Below are 21,505 nucleotides of genomic sequence, written 5' to 3'. Positions count from 1 at the left end.
AATGATCCGTAGGCCTCAGCTGGTTGGAAACTGGAAAGGTTAGGTGTTATTGACTCATTTATTGTTGTTAGCCAAAAATAGATGCTGTAATGTGTATGTGTGTGTGCCTGTGTGTGTGTGCATGTGTGTATACTAGTGTGTATATGTATGCAAGTGTGTGCCTGTGTGTGTATGTGTGTGTGCCTGTGTGCATGTCTCCATGTATATGTGTGTACCTGTGTGTGTGTGTGTGTGTGCCCTAGGATTGTTGGAATGGTAAATGAGCATCATACCTAGGAATACAGATAACCACGGAGGGGAAATATCTCTACCATGATAATTATAAAACACTGCTCAAAGGAATCAGAGATGACACAAACAAATGGAAAAACGTTCCATGCTCATGGATAACAAGAATTAATACTGTTAAAATGGCCATACTGCCCAAAGCAATTTGCAGATTTAATGCTATTCCCATCAAACTATCAATGACATTCTTCACAGAACTAGAAAAAAACACCATGTTAACATTTACGTGGAACCAATAAAGAGTCTAACAGCCAAGGCAGAACAAAGATGGAGGCATTACATTACCCAAATTCAAACTATATTGAAAAGCTACAGTAATGAAAACAGCATGACACTTGTACAAAAACAGACACATGATCAATGAAACAGAATAGAGAGCCCAGAAGTAATGCTGCACAATCACAATCATCTGATTTCTGACAATTAATAAAAACAAGCACTGGGTAAGGGACTCTGTATTCAAGTGATTGGTACTTGGGTGACAAAATAATCTGTACACCAAACCCTCATGACATGCGTATATATTTGATCCTTGCTAACTGAGAGAAACTATCTGTGTAATAAGACAATGATCTGACCTGTGGAAGGCACAGCCATCTAATCTTCCTGATTAGCCAAGGAGAAGGCCCGCCTACAGGTTACACAATGGCAGACACAAGCACCAGCAGGAGGTAGAAGGTTCAGTGGGCATATATCAAGTTCCTAGAGGTACGCCTAAGCATGAAGTTGGGAAACCTCTGCTCTTTGCCCATTTTAAAAGAGGCTATTTGGGTTGTTGTTGTTGTTTAGTTAAGTTTCTTATCATTTTCTTTTCTTTTGAGATGGAGTCTTGCTCTGTCACCCAGGCTGGAGTGCAGTGGCACAATCTCAATTCACTGCAGACTCTACCTCCCAGGTCCAAGCAATTCTCATGCCTCAGCCTACCAAGTACCTGGGATTATAGGCATGAGTCACCCCTCCTGGCTAATTTTTGTAGTTTTAGTAGAGACGGGGTCTCACCATGTGGGCTAGATTGTTCTCAAACTCCTGACCTCAGGTGATCCACAAACTTCAGCCTCTCAAAGTGTTGGGGTTACAGGCGTGAGCCACTACACCTGGCCATGAATTTTTGATATTAGTTTTCTTTTGGATTTACAGTTTGTAAATATTTTCTTCCATTTTGTAAGTTGTCTGTTCACCCTTTTGATTATTTCTTTTGATTTACAGAAGCCTATTTGTTTAAATAAGCTATGTATGTCTGTTTTTATTCTCTGGTTTGTGTTTTTGAGGTCATACTCTTGAATTATTTCCCTAAATTTAGTTATAATTTTTACCCAAAGAATTTTCCTTACATTTTCTTATAGCATTTTAGTTTCAGTTCTTACATTTAAAACTTTAATTTATTTTGAGTTTTTTTAAAACCTTGCCAAGCAATTTAGAAATAGATGCAATATTGGAAATGTCTAACTTTTTTGAAACACATCAATTTCTTATTAGGGTTTTAGGGGTCAGCATTGTAATCTCATCGACATGTGTTCTGCTGCAAAAGTTCTGTTTAGGTCACTCATGTCAGTTTTCTTGCCCTTGGCATGCGGTTACAGTGGGAAGAGAGCTGTTGTGATCTAGTCCTAGCCAATGCCACATAAGAGGGACCCTGCTAGGCGCTTCTAGGAAAGATTCCTCACTTCTAGGAAGAAATTTTTAAAATAAGGTGGCCTTTCTTCTGCAAGTAGATCTTGTCCTGCTGCAGCGTGAGTTCTGAAATTGCTTCAGCAGCCTCCACCCAGCCTGAAGATAACATCAATACACAGAAGAAGAATAAGAGTCAGGAGAAGATGAGAGAAGTTCTGGACTCCAAGGGACAACACTTAGAACTTGCCCTCCCTCAGACTTCTTGTTATGGTCGTAACAGATTTCTATTAAATTTAAACTAATCATAAATTGTTTTCTTGACATGGTTTTAGGCTAACCAAAACAAATATAAAAGTTAATAATTTTCTCTTTAAAATATCCCCTGCATTTTGTCCCAATTCAGGATTAGTCAGAATCTATTAAAACTGCCGAGTCACACTGAAAGCATGAGCCCCAGTGGATTGCAGGGGTTGACTATAGTATTGCTAAATATTAAAATAACAAAAAGTGCAGAAGAGGCAGGGATCTCAAAAAGTGCTCAGTGGAACCACCACTTATTGTGAGTCAACGTTCTAGACACAGTTGTCTCTTCAGACAGAGTTCATTCTATGAAAACACTATGAGCAAGGTTGGTTTTACTTAAAATTTCATTGGTTGTAAATTTTATCCAGTGTTATAATTAAAATTTCCTATATATTCACTTAGGAATCTCTGGCTTTTTCCAAAAATTTCCTCCCAGGGTGTCAACAGTGCCTCCTCCTCCTCCACAGCATACCTGTTCTTCCTATTCCCTCCTGGCACAGCTTCTGCTGCTCGACTGTTTCCACAACAATGCAAACTGACTGTTAGCCTCCACAGCCCTCACCCACAAACCTCTGTGAGGTTCAAGTGTACCCCTTATTGTTCACATAGAAACCTCTCAACCCAGAGAATTGAGTCAACAAAACAAGGAACCTCCTCAGGACAAACACTGCTGCCAATATAAATTTGTATTTATTTATTTTAAAATTTATGTTAGTTTCAATGTGAGTGCTGGCTCCCATGTCCCTGTCCTCATGTTCTTCTCATAAGACTGAGAATTCCTGTGGTCTCCTGAGATCAGATTTTTTCACCAGATTGTATACCAGCTGTGGAAAGTTGGAATTCTTATCAACTCCGCAAACCTATGCTAGTCAGACAGAAGCCCCCATGTGCTAGCCGCCTTGTCCTTTGAGCCTTGGGAAGGGACAGGAGACACACCTGGTCACTGGAGGAAATCGTGAGTAGAGAGAGAGAAACAGATGAGGAGAGTTTGGAGCCTGAGCCCTTTGTGGTACATGAGTGGTTGAGGCTTGGCACTTTTCACCTAGAATTCAGAGGATGTATTAGAAATCCTGAATGTCCAGACAGGAAACTGCTGAAAGGCTGGAGCCCCCACAGAGAGCTTCTTTTAGGCAATGTTAAGTAGAAATATGTGGTTGGAGCTCTGCGGAGTATCCCCATGGGTGCACTGCATAGCAAAGCGGTGGGAGCAAGGCTTCACCCCTCAACATTCCAGAATTATAAATCTATTAGCAGCTTGCAACTTCAGCCAGGAAAAGCCACAGGCCTTAAGCTCCAAACTGTGAGAGAGCTAGAGATACTGTTTGGGGGTTTCTTGGCCTATGTATGGTATGCAAAGCGAGAAAATATGTAAGGTTATCAATGGAATGACAATAGACAGAAAATCACCCCAGAATTGGCATAGGGAACTCCAAAGTGTAAGGCTTTTCCAAGTTTCCGGAATGAATAATTTAAGAAAAGATTGTGGTTCTTGATGGGATGCCTATCAGCTGAGAGACATGGCTTGAGAAAGCCTCTTTGATGGGGTTAAGGTGGCCAACAGCGTAAGAACAGTTGAGAGTGAATGTGTTAGAAAGTGTGCACAGGTCAAAAGCACTGTTCTTCTCAAAATGCTGTAACCAGTAGGCCATGACATTGTCCCAAGTTTTCCAAAGAGTCATCTGAAATAAAAATGTGCATCCTCGTAATTAGCTGATTAACTTTATACCCCTAAAAACTGCAAAATAATTACATGTCTTTGTAAGAGATGGTTCTAAAAGTTACCAAAGTTTAAAAACATCATGCTATTTTCCACAAAATGTTTTCAAAAGATGTTTGAGGTTTTGAAAATTGGATTTATTAGATGTATTACCTACCATTTTAATATTAATTTGGCAGTAATATGTAATGACTTGGGGATTTTTGTGTTTCATATTTGATAGTGTACCTTATTTTATGTATAAAATATAAAAATTAAGTATAACAAATTTATATTTGTATATTATATACAAATATATATATTTGTATATACAAATATATATTATACAAATATATATTATATATTGTATATATACAAATATATACCTATGTATATGCATGCAAATTATATACATATATACATATGTATAAGTATATATATTCATACATATGTATATATATTTGTATATTCGTATAGCATATATTTAGAATATAATAAAATCTGCTAAATAAAGAGTTGGTGTTCAGAGGAATTAGTTCATTGTTTCTTTGATGTCCTGCCCCTCCACAGTCCCCCAAGGTCACTGGTGTTACAGGGCACACATAGAGGGTCAAGGCTGGACTCTCAGCTCTGGGGTTTTTCAAAACATTGTTGAAAGTTTTATTTACAACGTATGATTATCAAAAAAAAGTGCCAATATTTTCCAAGCAGAGATGTGCCTGACTCCCTTCTCCTAACTTCCCCCGTAGCTTCTTTCAATTATTTCTCCTTGGTGGGTGCCCTTCCACCTCCCTGACCACCCCTCTCACAGGGATGCTTCCTTCCCAGGCTCCAGGAGCTCTGGCCCTTGTGCGGCTGTAGGGAGCCTGTGGACTGCTGGTCATCCTGTCAATATTGCTCACCTTCCAGAGTTCATGTTCTTCCTAAAAGAGCTAGAGAGGCACTAACTGGTCCACACCTGTCACCTGCTCCTTCTCTAGAGGCTGAAAGCTCTACTGCAGTCCCACTACAGTATGTCTATAAATGGTTATTATTCCCCCACTCCCACTCCTAACTTAAAGGCAAATCATAGTTTTTGGTCCTACTGAGCCAGAAGAAAACACACACACACACACACACACACACACACACACACTTTCTTAACAGAACAGAGTAGGTAAGGAATCTGTGGGAAAAAATTCAATTATTTCAACATGATAAAAATTTATTGTCTTTCTGGCCTGTGGATTTAGCTCTGGTTGACTGAAGTCGCTAAGCAGAATGGATTTAAAGAGGTGATGGGTCCAGTCACCAGCATAGAGACGTCGTCTGCATCACCATCCACACACAGGGCTTCTGGTAGACTTCAGGCAAAGACCTCCATGTTAATATTCATCTGAATATGGATAATTAGGGTGGCTAGCGAGACTGAAAACAGAATAATGTATAATATGAATGCAATGACTCTATTACTAGGGGAGTAGTAAAGTGATTTCTAGGAAGCTGTCATTAGTGTGAATGTTAAGAAGTTTATTTTCTGACTAGTTGTAGAATCTGCCTTTCTTCCCTTTATGAAGATGGCTTCATAATATATGTATTTTCAAAATAATAAATTAACCATAGTCCCTTCTCTGGAAGTTAATTACTAGGGGAGTAGTAAAGTGATTTCTAGGAAGCTGTCATTAGTGTGAATGTTAAGAAGTTTATTTTCTGACTAGTTGTAGAATCTGCCTTTCTTCCCTTTATGAACATGACTTCATAATATATGTATTTTCAAAATAATAAATTATTCATATTCCCTTCTCTGGAAGTTAACACGTAAAACACACAAAGTCAAATATTGAAGCATATTCCTGTACATCTGTCAGCAGAGCAAAGAGATACTCTGATTATACTGTGCCTACTACAGCCTACTGTATGCAATATATTTTGTAAGATTCAGAAATGGAAATTGTTGTATATGACATGGGGTCTAATATCCAAGGAGATACAATGCATTAAAAATTCTTATATAGAAATAACATGAAATATAAAGGAACAGATAAATGCCATCTTATTACATTTTTAATTGATGATAAGAATTACTGATGCTCACTATTCTTCCTTTCTTTTATGTGCTTTCCTTTTTTATTCTTTATTTTCCTCTAAATTAAAAAAAATTAACAATCTACCAATTTTTAGGCACTTATGAAGGGTCACCGTGCTTATGCTTTTTCACACACTATCTCACCCTATCACTTGTTAAAATCTCCACTGCCAGCAGTTACATAACTTCCTGCTGTGGTTTTTTTGTTTGTTTGTTTTTTGTTTTTGTTTGTTTTTTTTTGAGATGGAGCCTCACTGTGTCACTCAGGCTGGAGTGCAGTGGTGTGATCTCAGCTCACTGCTACATCCTCTGCCTCCTGGGTTCAAGCAATTCTCCTGCCTCAGCCTTCCAAGTAGCTGGGATTACAGGTAAGTGTCACCATGGCTGGCTAATTTTTGTATTTTTAGTAGAGACAGGGTTTCACCATGTTGGCCAGGCTGGTCTCAAACTCCTGACTTCAGTCAATCCACCCACCTTGGCCTCCCAAAGTGCTAGGATTATAGTCGTGAGTCACTGTGCCCGGCCATAACTTCCTGCTTTTCCCTCATTACATGAATGACCGTCTGTGAATCCTAGAACCTTAGAGCATGAAGGAGTAGTGAAGATCTTTTATCAGCTACAAATTATATACAACAATGGAGCTTCTGCCTCCACACTCTTTCTTTGATTTTAATTTTTAAAAAATTCTCTGCCTTGAGATCTCCATATTGCAGGGAGTCAAGGACAAGCGCTCCCATTCACACCCTAAGGAAGCCTTTCTGGAGGCAAAAGCAGAGTTTGGGGCATGAACAAACATGCAAGGAGAAGGAGGAAAAACATTTGAAATAATAAAAGATGCTGAATTGACAGGATCTAGCAAGCAATTCCATATGAAGGAGGTGGGAATTGGCATCTGGACCACAAAGTTGATGGAAATGGTTTTGGTTTGATAAGGAGCTGAGCAGGTTTGGGAGAATGTGATATGAGCACAGATTTGGAAACATCTCATGAGGTGACATGGGCAGTATCCACAGCATGCCCAGTGGTAGAAACATCAGGCCTGCACGGAAGGTGCAGATTTGGCAATGACGTGGACTGCTCTGAAAAGTGCCATGGAATCAGGAGAGCAGAGGCACAGGTTGACCCATGCTGATTCCTGTCCACTCAACCTGCCAGAGAACAGAGCTCTGGAGTGAATCCAGCAGGAGAGTTCCAGAAAGCTCCTGTCTCACCTCTGACTCACATTGGCCTCTGTCCCTCTGGTATGGAGGTCACGCTCAACACCCATCCTATGTTTCTTCTCCAAAAATAAATTAGGTCACTCAGTTACAAAGGAAACTTACCTATCACCATTAAAATATCGGAGATTTCTGTTTAGGCCATCTATGGCTTTCATATCCTCTGAAGTCAACTGAAATTCAAAAACCTATCACAGAAATAAAAAACTTTTATTATTTTTAGATTGCATGATTGCCAGTTGTGAACCCACAAGTATATTAGAAAGTAGGGTGCAGAGACAATACTTAAAATACTGGTAAGTTTTAAACAGTTATAGAAGTCATCTCTGAACACTCAAGTGGTCAATGAATATCACATGAAAAATAAGCAGAAATCCATTCCTAGATATTATATACTGAAACTGCACAAAACTGCAGACAAAGAGAAAATCTCAACAGAAAATAGAGAAGAAACAGAGCTGACATTGTGCACACATGATAGGGTCACATACTTAGAAGACCCATAAGAATCTAGAGGCAAATTTTTAAATAACGTAAGATTATGTAGTAAGTTCAATAGATATTGTTGAATTTCTATATCTCTTTAATAAACAGGTATAATGCAAACATTTGTTTCCAACATAATTCAAGGCAGGAATTGTCTAAATACTAACAATTTCACGTTTAAAGGAAACAGATACAGGCTTGAAGTGTATCTCTGTAAATTTAAGAGACTTTAAACATCAAGAAGATGTCACTAATTGCTAATACATTGAATTGAATAAATCTGTAAATTGAATAAATCACTCTAATAGTGATAGAATGAGAGAGAGAGAGAGAATAAAAACATTAACAAGTTAACAATTAATGAGTCTAGGTAAAAGGTGTTCACTACATTTTTCTTTTAACATTTCTATACATTAGAAAATCCATGAAAAAGGAAAACGCTATGAAGAGATTTTAATAATTTTCAGTATTCTATGGATAAATATTTGAAAATATATACATATGGTTTAATGGAGAATGTTACAAAATTAATGAAATATATATTAAAAGGCCATTTAAATAGTTGGAAATTCATCATGGGTTGAAAATCTCAATATTGTCACAAAGTCAGTTCTTTTCACATTGAGCTGCAGTTTCATTACAATATCAACCAAAGACTAAAATGATGTTTCAAAATTTCATAAAACAAAATAGTCAAGAATAATCAAAATATTATCAAATAAAATAAAGAGTTAGAATAAAAGTTGTACCATTCTGGTAGCAAGACCTTTCATTATTTAGACAGTAAAGAAAAGTAAGTCAATTGAAGACAAAAGAGAGGCAGGATATTATTTGTGAATGTTTCATTTATGGTAGAGGTAAAAAATCAAGATATGTGAGCAAATGTGAATGCTTTTCAATAATTGTTGGTGGGACCCTTTGATATCAATTTAGAAATTCCATGTGCATATTTGGATTTTTATTATACATTGAAAAAGAAATTCATTTGAATTTACAACTAATTTATAAGTAAAGAGAATTATCAATTTTGCAAGATAACATATTAAAAGATTGTCACGTTCCCAATATAAGAAAAGACATGCCACTCATCAACCACAGGAAAGAGGCATGAATAATTTAATTACAGGAAAAGTAACAACATTTGATCATGAAAACATAACTTCAGAGAAAATCACAACACAGATGCAATTTGGGAGATGGTACTTCAATAATACAGCTAAATCTCTAAAGGAGTAATACCTGGAATATATATATGTATATATAATATGTGTAATCTATCATATACATCTTATTAAACTATAATATATGTATCATTCCATCATATAGATTAACCTATCACATATATAGTAATCCATCATATATTAATCAGTCATATCTATGAGATAGATTAATAGGAAATACTCCCTCCAGTCACATGTCCCTGTATCCACTTGCTTGGTTATATGAATTTCTAGCGCCTTCCAATAAGTGGTGGTGTCTATTTACCCATCCCTTGAGTCTGGTCTGTCCTGTAACTTGCATTAGTGGGTAAGATTTGCCAGAAGCAATGGTGTGGCAACCCTGAGCCTAGACATGAAAAGGTTTTTGCACGTGTCCACTCACTGCCTTGGGATCATGCCATGTGGTGAGGTGAAGTCTGGACTGGATGGCTGGAGGTTGAACTATATGGAGGAGAAAATGGCACCCAGACAAATGTCCCATTGACATCTTGAAGCAGAGCTATGTGGTTGTCCTGCAAACACGTGAGAGACAGCCCAGCCAAGAACAGAACTTGACTAAGTTCAGGCTGAGGCCGTGCTAATTTTCTAACTAGAGAATCCTGAGCAAATAAGGGGTTTTCATCTTAAACCCCTATGTTGAGGGTGATTTGTTTAATAACTCTATTTAATAGTATAATTATGGTCTCTTATACTTAAATAAAAGACAAGCAGCTAATAGTCAAAGACTTAGGCAGTACACAAACAGAAAATTTCAAGTGATGAAATATGTGACATTTTAACTGAGTGTACAAAGAAATGGAAATAAAAATTCCACAACGATTGGTAGACTAAAGAACACCTAATGCAACTCCTCATTTCAGAACATGAAGAGGAGGCCAGCAGAGGTGGCTTACGCCTGTAATACCACTTTGGGAGGCCAAGGCAGGTGGGTCGCCTGAGTTCAGGAGTTTGGAACCAGCCTGGCCAACATGGCGAAACACCCTCTCTACTAAAAGTTACAAAAATTAGCCAGGCGTGGTGGTAGGCGCCTGTAATCCCAGCTACTCAGGAGGCTGAGGCAGGAGAATTATCCTGCCTGGGAGACAGAGCGAGACTCTGTCTCAAAAAAGCCCCCAAACCCCCATCCTGGCCAACACAGTGAAATCCCATATCTATTAAATGCTGCTATAAAGACACATGCACACGTATGTTTATTGCGGCACTATTCACAATAGCACAGACTTGGAATCAACCCAAATGTCCATCAGTGACAGACTGGATTAAGAAAATGTGGCACATATACACCATGGAATACTATGCAGCCATAAAAAAGGATGAGTTTGTGTCCTTTGTAGGGACATGGATGCAGCTGGAAACCATCATTCTTAGCAAACTATCACAAAAACAGAAAACCAAACACCTCATGTTCTCACTCATAGGTGGGAACTGAACAATGAGATCACTTGGACTTGGGAAGGGGAACATCACACACCGGGGCCTATCATGGGGAAGGGGGAGGGGGGAGGGATTGCATTGGGAGTTATACCTGATGTAAATGACGAGTTGATGGGTGCAGCACACCAACATGGCACAAGTATACGTATGTAACAAACCTGCACGTTATGCACATGTACCCTAGAACTCAAAGTATAATTAAAAAAAAATAAAAATAAAAAAAAGAAATTAATAAGCAAATTAAAAAAAAAAAATACAAAAAATTAGCCGGGAGCGGTGGCGGGCGCCTGTAGTCCCAGCTACTCGGGAGGCTGAGGCAGGAGAATGGCGGGAACCCGGGAGGTGGAGCTTGCAGTGAGCTGAGATCGTGCCACTGTACACCAGCCTGGGAGACCGAGCGAGATTCCATCTCAAAAAAGAAAAACAAACAACAACAACAACAACAAACACCAAAACCAAACAAAACATACAACATGAAAAAATGATGTTCTTGGTGCAGGGATGCAGAGTAGATTGTCAACTTAAAGCTGAAATTAAAAAATCTCCATTTTTCTTTTTGGTCCCATCCTAATTCTCTCTACCTGTGCTGCATCTCCCGTGGTAGAGTAGAAGAAACCCTTATGATGCACGCAAAGCGTTCATGTAGGAAATACAGGGAAATGGAGCTGGCCTAAGTGTGTCCTCAGAGCCTTACAAGAAGCACACGTGGGAAGCACACTGTGCAGCAGCCCTGAGGGCCACAGCCCAGCTCCTCACCTGCACGTTCTCTCTGATCCGCTGCTCGTTGTAGCTCTTGGCCAGGACCACAACGCCACGCTGCAGCTGGTAGCGCAGGGCAATCAGGGCTGGGGTTCGCTTGTGCTTTTTTGCCAAGGCACAAAGGACTGGGTCCTCCAAGAGAACCGGGGAGTTCTGGTCCACCCTGGAAGGAAAGGCAGAAATGCTGAAGCCCTGAGGCTGGGGATGCAGTTTGTTAAGCGGTTCCCTAAACAGACTAAGTTGTCCACTCTGCACCAGAGCTGCTCAAGCGAGGCCCCCAAGCACCACCATTAGCATCATCTGAGATCTCATCAGAAATGCAGTTCTCTCCTCTCTCTGAGCCACTTGAGACTACAGGAAACGGAGGATGCTCTGACTAAAACATTTTCTGCAAAATGGAGGTTTATGTAAAGGTCCCATTGTTTTTATTACCATCGTTTGTCTCGCTGAGATCCCAGAGCACTATAGGCAACCAGAACAATATCTTTTGACTTGCAGAAATCTAGCAATTTACTCTGGTTGAAATACGGATGACATTCTACCTGCAGTTGACCAAAAGAGAGAAGCATCAATTTATATGAAATAATTGTGTTAATGTAAAAAAGGTGAAAGTGAAGAAGCTGAATAATAATCAGTATAGTATTATATCTGAGCTAAGGATATTATTGTCAAGTAATAATCTTTTTCATAGAAATACATTTTATATCCATATCTCCTAAAAGTATAAATAGAAATGCCATTTCTGAACAGAAGTTCATCTATGAAGCAGATCCTGGCTTCCAAAGACCTTTGATAACTAGAAGGAGATGTAACAAATTCCATATCTGGGATACAGTAAGATTCTTAGAGCTTTTGGCATCAGATTGTGCCAGAAAGCAAGAATTTGGTCAAGGACTCATGGGGGCAAGTCTGAAAGACAAAAGCACTGATTTCAAAGAAATGTCACTGGTGATGTTTGGATAGATTTCAGCATCAAGAAAAATATTTACCCATTGGGTAAGAATAGGCACTAACAAAAATTAATAAAATTAATTAAAAATCTTAAGGAAAAATGTCCAAGTCCATAGTAAAGAGGGAGATAATGAGAGAGCAAGAAAGAACAAAATAATTTGCCTCTACCATTGGTGTTTATTACAGTAATTTCTTTACCAGGAAGTCAATATTTAGAGGAAAGTATTAAACTTTTACTTTGTCTTTGAGGAATATTTGTTCTTCATTTTGATTTGGTGAAAGATTTTTCTTCATAGTAAAATGTCACATAAGAATAGTTAAATAAGTTTTTAAAATTGAAAATGATTATCTAAAAACTCCAAAAAATAATAAATACAATAATAACCATAAAATACAAAAATATTAATGATGTATACACAATCATATGTGAAAATTTGTCATGGAATATGACTTCTTCTGTTGAGAATTATCACCCAGTGGATTATTAGTAATTGCTGAATGGAAAACATATGATTATAAAGAACAGATCATCTCACAACTCATTTCCATCCTGTTTTAAAAGGGAGTGCCATAAAAGACATTTCCATTAAACAATGGGAATTCAAATATAGACTGGATGTTAAATGACATGAGGGCATTGCAGTTAGTTTTCTTAAATACAATAATTATACTGTAACTGGAAGAATATCTTCAGTTCTGTGACATAATATTTAGGCCTGTAGAGGTAAATTGTCATCTTTCCAATTTATTTTGAAGAGGTTTTGAAAATATTATATGTATTTATGCAGATATACCCACATAAATATTTGCCATAAATATTTGGCAATGTGGCCAAGTGTTAACAATTTTGAATATAAATGATAATGTTGAATCGTGTATTACTTTTATCAAATTTTCTGAAAGTTTGAAAATTGTCATAATAAAAAATTGAAGGACTAATATTAAAACCACATTAATTTTCTTAATGTTTCTATTTTAATATGATGGAACTGTATCATTATGCCAAATTCACAAATTTTATATACTTCAAATTTCAATTGTAGATCTTTACTCATTGGTTTTAGGTTGTATAAAAGTAAGAATACAAAAGTGTAAATTAGTAAAAGGTAGAGTGACTTCAATTTTGAATTTTTTTGTGACATCTGGGGGAAGTCAATTTGATCAAGGAGTCCTGGAATCAACAATAATTCAGGGGGAAAAAAAGGACTTATTCCTAAGCTATGAAAAAACCATGCATAGGAGAGACGTGTTTAAACAATTGATAGGACGACAGACCCCAAAGAGAAGTAGCAGACTAAGATACGGGCAACGATAGGTCAGGTCTATGTTCTGCTAAAGTTACTCAGTGTTGATTTCATCCACTGTGAACAGTTATCTCCATAAACAGGTAATTTTTCTTTCTTTCTTTCTTTTTTTTGAGTGGAGTTTCACTCTTGTTGCCCAGGCTGGAGTGCAATAGCATGACCTTGGCTCACCACAATCTCTGCCTCCCGGCTTCAAGCGATTCTCCTGCCTCAGCCTCCCAAGTAGCTGGGATTACAGGTGTGTGCCACCACACCTAGCTAATTTTTTGTATTTTTAGTAGAGAAGGGATTTCTCCATGTTGGTCAGGCAGGTCTCGAACTCCTAACCTCAGGTGATTCGCCTGCCTTGGCCTCCCAAAGTGCTGGGATTACAGGCATGTGCCACCGCACCCAGCCTAATTTTTCGCTTTCTGACATGGATGACCTTCATTGTCTGCAGCTAATTTTTAGTATATCTATGCCCCTGGTCAAGAATTCTTGAAATATCAAGAAGAGGCATTCAGGCATCCAAATTCCATGTAAACTCCTAGTACCTCTCTTCTCTTATTCTAACTCTTTGTTTATGTACAGCTCATTTCATCTTTTCATAGCTTCATATCTATACACCATTCCCTCCAAATCACCTTCACCCATGAACTCTCTGATCATCTTTCATAGCTTAGAGGTAAGTCCACCTTTCCTTGAGTTCTAATTGATGATTCCAGGCCTCCTTGATCAAATGGACCTCCCCTAAATATTACACACCATTCGACATTAAACTCATTCCAATTTTTCCCTAATACTTTTCCAAGCAGGGTACAAATAAGAAATCTTCATGCCTTTCTTGACAGAAGCTTTGCTCTCTAGAATCTTCTGCTTCACAAAGATAAGTGGGACAAAACAAATAGATATTTGGCAATAGGACAGGAAGAGGGGCATGAAGAACCGAAAGGAGAGGAGGCCAAGGGAGCTCACCTGGTTGCAGACGGGCTTGTGCTTGAGTCCTGGCTTGTTGAGGATCATCTCCAGTTGCCTGTGGTTGAAGTTTGACACCCCGATGGACTTGGCCAAACCTGCATCCTTACACTTCTCCATGGCCTGGGGAGAAAGGGGTTGTGAGGAATTATTTGTGCAGTTGGCTTATCACGATAAATGCAAGACAGAAGTGTGAGAGCAACAACTTTCAAAATATGACAATGAAAATAGCTAGCAGTGATTGTCAAGAAGAGAAAAATTCAAATACCAAATAGGGGAAGAAGATAGTGGCAGCAAGAGTAAGAATTTCTATCTCTTCCTTAGGAAATTGGATAGATTAATGCACAGGCAAGGAAAGAGATTCCTGTTCTCCTTTCCCCCAAGTCTTGTGCCCCACTCTCTAAACATTCCTCTCATGTGTTTTTCCCGGGTCATCTCACCAAAACTACTCTTGTAGTTTCTGAATTTCTAGATCTAATGGTGCATTTTTCATTCTTTCCTATTGAATCTGGAAAACAGACTTTCTCTTTTTGTCTTCCTTCTCTGTGTTCTCTCCGCCAAGCACTCACCTCCCAAGTGGTACAGAGATCCACTATGTCAAATATTAGTTTTCCATTTTCATCTGTTGGTGAAAGTTCCTCACCTGGCTGAAATAGAAGCAGTCATTTTAATGATGTCACAAATTAATTTCCCCACCCATAGCTGTGATCCCAGATACCTTTAAGGACACTCATCCTCCATGAGACAGGTGGTACAATCCTCCAGAAAGTGATGTGTGCTATGTGTTTTACATATGAAGGTGTAAGGAATGTATATAGGAGACAAGCTTCCTCTAATCTCTTACAAATGTTATATGTATGGAAAAAGACCATTTTCTAGGTCTTAATCGAGTTTCATAGTTGACTTACGTCATTTCATTCTGCCTTTATAATTTCATCTGTTGAAGTACCTCTCTTTGATTTGGAAATACCTTGATATCCAAAAATAGTGGATAGTACTCTTGTACCTGGTGGGATTATCAGACTAACTGAAGATTTGATAGTCTATGGGCAGGACTGTGAATCATGCAGGGTCAGCAGAAGTTGGGAGACCCAGAGGAACTCTCTTAGGGTGATGAACATGAGCCTTGAACTGCTCCAAAGCCATAATCGCCACCAATGAAAAAGTTTGGGTCAACAATAATAAAAAAAAGTGTTGGAGTTTAGAGATAAGAATAGACAAATGATACATTTTTGTAGACTACTTCATATCCTTAAATGTAGCCATGTCTTTGACTTCCCATTTTACATAACTCAGTAAACTCTTTTGCATTAACTAGCCTGAGTAGTTTCCTGTAACTTTAAATCAAAAGTTATACATTACACAGTAATTCATGGCTAAATACAGCTTCAAACTCTATTGTGAAAGAAGAGGAGGCAGAATAATAAAGCTTTGCAAGTCCACAGTAAGGGTTTCTAATTTAAGAACCATGTATAGTGGCTTCTGCCAAATCTGCTTCAGCTTGAAATGGGGAGAGATGGTGGAAACTCATTGTGTACCACATGTGCAGCAGTTTTGTTGGGCATCACAACGCATGAAACTCTGTGTCTGTGAACCTCCCAAGAGATGGACTCAAAAGCCATAACTAAGACAGTGCCTTGAAAAAGACTATTGTAATTTCCTCAAGTTTTCGAAGAAGAGGCTTTGAGGTTGCTGTTCTCTCTTCTCTTGTAGGTGTGCATTAGAGAAGTAGGATTCAAAATTTACTCAAAAGAAAGGAAATTAGATGTTATACTTACGGTTCTTCTTCCATGTAATAATCCCTACATCCTCCTAAGAAAAAGCTCTGTTCAACAGTCCATATAAACAATGTTTATAATGACAGCAGAAGTGAAATTTTATGCTCATACTCAAACTGTATACCTTTAGAGACACTGGAGAATGAATGAGATAGAGGTCAACATAGTCCAGTTGAGCTTTTTTCAGCGAGTTTTCCAAGGCCGGTCGGACCAACTCTGGTCGATGAAAAGTGGACCAAAGCTGCAGTGGTTAAAGAATGGAGGTGATTTTGAATGAATACTTGAACAAATCTTATTAGTTTCTGCCATCTAATATTTAGACATTTTCCTACTGCTTCAAAATTTGTGACCACTGGCAAACATATTCTCTTCCTTCTCATGATTCCTTTGGCTCTGACCTATCCTTATGAACTTTATTATATGTTGGATGTATAGTTTGTACATCTACTGAATAATAGGAGTAAATTCTTAAAATGTAAAAGTTAGTATCAAGTAACAACCATGCTGTTACCTGAATTATCTTCGGTAGAGTTTACAACTCATTTTAACAGTCCAATTCTTCTATCCGTTCAACCCAATGCTTAAGAATAGTTATTTATGTTGCTTAGAAACTAAAGCAACCTAAAAGGGGGGTAAAACAAGTTTTGAACATGTTCACTATGCTGGACACAATTTAGGACAATTTAAGTATCTATTATTTAATACTGCCCCAGCATTCTTATATTGCTTTCTATCTCACTGATAAAGATAGCAGTTGAGAGAATAATAAGAAATCTTAGAAAATTACCCAGGGGATAAGAAAAACCATAGCATGATTGTCGTTCTCTGTGATTCTATACCGCATGTCAAATCACACTGATGGCAGCTGGAGCTCAAAAAAGTAAAGGGACTTTCAGGTCATAAATTGGAACGCAGTCAAAATGAAAAGTGATCATCATTTCCTGAGTTTGATTTCAGTTTTAATATGCGAATGTGTGAAAATACATTTGAACCCAGAAGCAAAATTCACCCACAACTACTGATCCAGTCATAGAATTGTCATCTTCATGCAATCACATTAAATACATGTGCACACAAGCTCATCATAGGCACAGTACCTTCGAAGTGTAGAAGATATCTTCTCTCTTCACACTGCCGTCTGCAATCTTGCTTCGGATGGCCAGTCCAACCTGCTCCTCATTATTGTACAAATGAGCAGAATCTATATGGCGGAACCCAGCTTCTATTGCTAATTTTGTGACCTCCAAAGCTTTACTTCTGGGAACCTGGAGAAGGAACCAAAGGTACTATCTGGTAATCAGTGTGGCTGAGAGGTAGTTCAGGCACAAGCATTGACTTTTACAAGAATCAGCTTTTCCCCCTGTCTGTATGTTGGGTGAAAATCCTACCTCAGTTTGCCTGGGTCTTTCCTGGTTAGTAATAAAGGTTGAGCATCCCAGAAACACCTTCAGTCCCAGGAAATCTCTGGTTGATCACTATTATGGAGGTACCAAACAACATCCTCAGGTTCAGTGATTTGTTGGAAAAGTTAAAAGGACTCAAATAGTCCTAATTATTTTTTAATATTGTGATATTATACATGGTAAAAATCACACAGAGTATAGAAGGGAAACAGTTCAAGCTCATGTGAGTTCTCTCCCAGTGATATTACACAGAACGTTCACTCAGACTTCCTCCAACATCATATTTGGGAAATGCTGTCTACAAGAGATGTTATTTGGTGTCTCAGTTCTTGAGATTTTGACTGGGTGCTAGTTACACCGACCCGACTAGGGTTCACATGGGAAATAATGCATCTGTGAATAGTAGTCTATTATGTTAAGTCTTTTCTGCACAGCCATTCTGGCTACACAACAGAACTGAACGCTAGGAGTAAAGATGTATACTCTGAGGATATCGGTTTATACATTAAAAATTCACCGAAATCTGTAAGATTTTAGTAAGGTACCTTTCTGCCATAAAAAAACAAGGCTATTTCTTTCAGGAAAGATAGAATTCCAGTGAAATTTAAAATTACTGACTTATTGACCAAATTTGGATAAAGATTTGAAGGGTATTTTTTAATGACAAAAATATAAACTGTTTTCCATTTTTTCATGTATTTAAGAAGCTTTCTTTTTTCGTTGAAATTACAAGGAACTAGATACTAACTCAAAGGTTTACCAAGGCTGCCGCTTCAGTGGTGTCCTTATTTTCACTTCCAGACCATGCCAATTTATATTAAAAATTAAACCATTTTTGTCAGTGGTCTAGCAAATGTATCCTTGTAGATCATCACAACTTATCGATAAAGTGAGACTCAAATTTCGATAATTAGTCCCTACCACACACTTAGTAGCCTGAGGACAGTCTTGGGATACAAGTTTTCTTCCAGTAGTTTTATCTCGAAAATTAGGTATCCATTTTGTTCATTTTTGTGTCATAAGACCGCTCCTACCACTTTGATACGAATATGATGCATACAAAAAAGGACTAAGAATTTAGATTTTCCTTTGTTAGGTTCTAAATTTTACTTAAAATGAGGTTGTATTTTTTCTTTCAGGAAGTTTTTTTTTTAAGTGAAAGCAGTACAGTGGAAACTCTAGTCCAGGTCCAGTAATACTGGGTGATGCTCACTAACGCCCATCGGAATAATGATACTCTGCCAACAGTTTTGTAAACACTATATCCAGTAATTTTTACTATAAATATTTCTCTGGATCGTATGTTCTTGGAAGAAGGAAAGATTTCTTCAGTTATAAAAACAGAGAAATCACTCCTATTGCAATTAATTTCCACCAGAGGGAGCTGACGGACACTGTTCTTCAATGCTGAGTTTGACATATTCTGCCAAGCTGGGAAGTAGACACGAACAGAAGAAACAGTGCACAAACTAAAAATAAGCAGTACGTGACCATAGGAACGGACCTCAGTGCTGAACAAGGATTGACTACTTGTTTTCTTCTAGCCTAGGAAACCTAGACCTGTGAGTCATTCAGAGTAAGGCAGGAACACGAACCTTACAACCCAAGATGGGTTTCATATCTACTAGGTTTATTCTTTTGAAATCTCAAAACTAAAAGAAATTATTCTTACCTCTGGAGGTGCATAGGTGCCAAATCCCAATACAGGCATGAAGTGGCCATCATTTAGCTTCACACGCTGGTGTTTGGAATCCATTTCCTGTCACTTGTCTGACTAGCAAATGTTTGCTGTTTCTTCCCCTCAGAGATTACAAAAGCTATTGGCAGGAAATGGCCCCCTGCAAACGGACTAATGGTTAACCAATGACATGTAGGAGGAGGTACATAGGCAGTCTTATACCGTCTGTGGAGAAAATTTCATCCAGTTCACTTGTTTCTGATCAAAGATAATTCCTAAGTAAATTATTATAATATATGGTTATAAACATTAATTTTTATCTGAAGTATTTTCTATTTGAAATCTCTATATTAAATTATTAAAAAATATTTATAGAACAAATAGCAACCATATGTTAGACTATAAAAACTTCCAGCTACAAATACCTTTTTTGTTTATGCCATGATAATGCCCCTTCTTTATATTGCATCATTTGAAATAATTAACCATCTTACATCTTTCTCTCACATACACATAATTTAAAGGAATGACTAATGAAAATTTAAAAAATTATTGGCCCTCAATAAAAACTTAAAGTTAAAACTGTAAAAATATTTCCCATTTTACATTTTCAATCAGAAAATTTATTTTGATTTTTCTTTCTTTGCATTGTAAGAGAAAGATTCATTTCTGATAAAGGTGCAGTCCTGATAAAGCTGTAATCCTGATGAGGGTGCAAATGAAAAAGAAATTCTATGCAGTTTTTCTTGGAGTGTTAATTATTAACAGTTTTTGGAGTTTGGACATCATTTAATATATGCAAGCAGTGCCTTAATAGTATTTGTTCTTCAACCAGGTTTATTAGAGACTATCATGAAGTAACTAGCCAAAAAACTGATAACTATTTTATATAATTTTCCATCTTGTTAAACATTATTTGTAAAGAAAAACTGGAAATTAATTATATATAAATGCATGAATAATTTTCATATGGGATAGTTTTCACTTGTTCCTTTGGAGGGCAGATTAGAACACGACGAATGTAGTTTGCACAATACATTATCAACATCTTGGAGCTGGCAGAACTTTCAATGCCCTGATTGTTTCTATTTACTTTTCCTCAAACAATAACCAAAAAGTAAGTTGTGAAATAGGTAAATTATTATACATTGATACAATATAATATAAAATCATTGAAAGCTTTTCAGCAACATGGTGGATCAAAAGGCCCCTACTTGTCTCATGGATGCATCAAGAAGTAATCTGAAATTGACTAAAATAAACTTATTTATTTATGGGGGGGCTGAGTAGAAATGTAGTTTGATGCCAAGGGTAAGAGATTAGGTGAAGAGACGTGGAATAGTCCATCTAACCCATTGAGGGGAAGCTAGGGTGTGAATTTTTGAAACAGTAAGCTATTCAAAAGCCAGTAGGTATTTGGGGAACTAATAAAGGGCACACACAATCCAGGCAGATACATGTTCAGAAAAGAGCAGACAAGGCCTTAGGGTTTTATGTTGGGCTTATGCTAAGACTAAGAACATACCAAGCATATTAGTTGATAATCATCATGACACAGAACAAATCTATATAGAGTGGGAAAAATGTCTATTTTTTGAAATGTGCAATTAAATAAAGTAACAAGGTATACAAAGAAGCTGGAAAACACAATCCATTATAAGAAAGAAAATGAACTGACAGAAATTATTCTTGAAGAGCACTGAAATTAGTAGAGAAAGGTTTTTAAACAGGTGTCTTAAATATGATAAAATTTCCAATTAAAATATGGAAATAGAACTATAGGAAATTGGGAAAAGCATATATGGAAAAATGAGTATATCAACAATGATGTAGAAATTACAAAAAATAAATCAAACAAATTTTGGAGCTGAACAGTATAACTGAATTGAAAAACTCACTAGAGGATTTCAACAGCAATTTGAGCAGAATGAAGATACAATCTACATGTTTAGGGATAAGATATTTTACATCCTTGAGTCTAAGGCAAAAAAAAAAAAAAAAATGAGTAAAGAGATGTGAACAGACCCTAAAGGGCTTATAGGACACCATTAAGCCAAGTAGTATACATGGCATTGGATTCTGAGAAGGAGAAGCATGAGCCTATGGGGGTGGAGAGATTATGTGGTGAAAACAATCATCAAAAAGTTCTCAAATTGGCAGCAGACATGAATATAAATATGTGAACAACTTAATTGGAGTTCAGATAGAGATGCAGGCCCACATCCATTAAAACAAAACTCTAAAAGCTAACAGCAAATAGACTATCTTAAAAGCAGCAGGAGAAACAAAACTCTGTATTATGTACAGAACAATAAATTCTGTTCAAGATGATCAATGGATTTTTTTTATTAGACAATT

At 37.4% G+C, this 21,505-nt stretch overlaps 1 protein-coding gene and 1 non-coding gene across 7 annotated transcripts in view; one reads left to right on the top strand and one right to left on the bottom strand.

Annotated features, from left to right (window-relative positions):
* Positions 1 to 383: 383 nt before the first annotated feature.
* Positions 384 to 21,505, bottom strand: part of AKR1C3 (aldo-keto reductase family 1 member C3) — a 31,247-nt gene continuing 10,125 nt past the window's right edge. For 2 of the 6 annotated variants that reach the window (XM_073018685.1, XM_073018686.1), the window contains 8 exons: positions 19,142 to 19,307; positions 17,164 to 17,331; positions 16,191 to 16,307; positions 14,858 to 14,935; positions 14,289 to 14,411; positions 11,512 to 11,621; positions 11,077 to 11,242; positions 7,746 to 10,705 (listed from right to left, as the gene is read on the bottom strand). In XM_073018685.1, coding sequence (XP_072874786.1) covers positions 10,508 to 10,705; positions 11,077 to 11,242; positions 11,512 to 11,621; positions 14,289 to 14,411; positions 14,858 to 14,935; positions 16,191 to 16,307; positions 17,164 to 17,331; positions 19,142 to 19,225 — 1,044 coding nt within the window. In that variant the 5' untranslated portion in view covers positions 19,226 to 19,307 and the 3' untranslated portion in view covers positions 7,746 to 10,507. Of the gene's footprint in view, positions 2,056 to 5,081; positions 5,306 to 7,285; positions 7,369 to 7,745; positions 10,706 to 11,076; positions 11,243 to 11,511; positions 11,622 to 14,288; positions 14,412 to 14,857; positions 14,936 to 16,190; positions 16,308 to 17,163; positions 17,332 to 19,141; positions 19,308 to 21,505 lie in introns of those variants that run through there. The other 4 variants (XM_073018688.1, XM_073018687.1, XR_012093881.1 and 1 more) reach the window with 4 other exon arrangements.
* On the top strand, positions 20,110 to 20,241 carry LOC119618853 (U8 small nucleolar RNA). The gene has a single exon (XR_005235217.1). It is a non-coding gene; the product is annotated as a U8 small nucleolar RNA (small nucleolar RNA).

This window comes from Chlorocebus sabaeus, chromosome 9, assembly GCF_047675955.1.
Source record: "Chlorocebus sabaeus isolate Y175 chromosome 9, mChlSab1.0.hap1, whole genome shotgun sequence".
NCBI lineage: Eukaryota > Metazoa > Chordata > Mammalia > Primates > Cercopithecidae > Chlorocebus > Chlorocebus sabaeus.
Note: the sequence above shows the minus strand (reverse complement) of the source record. Positions and strands in the feature narration are given on the sequence as shown.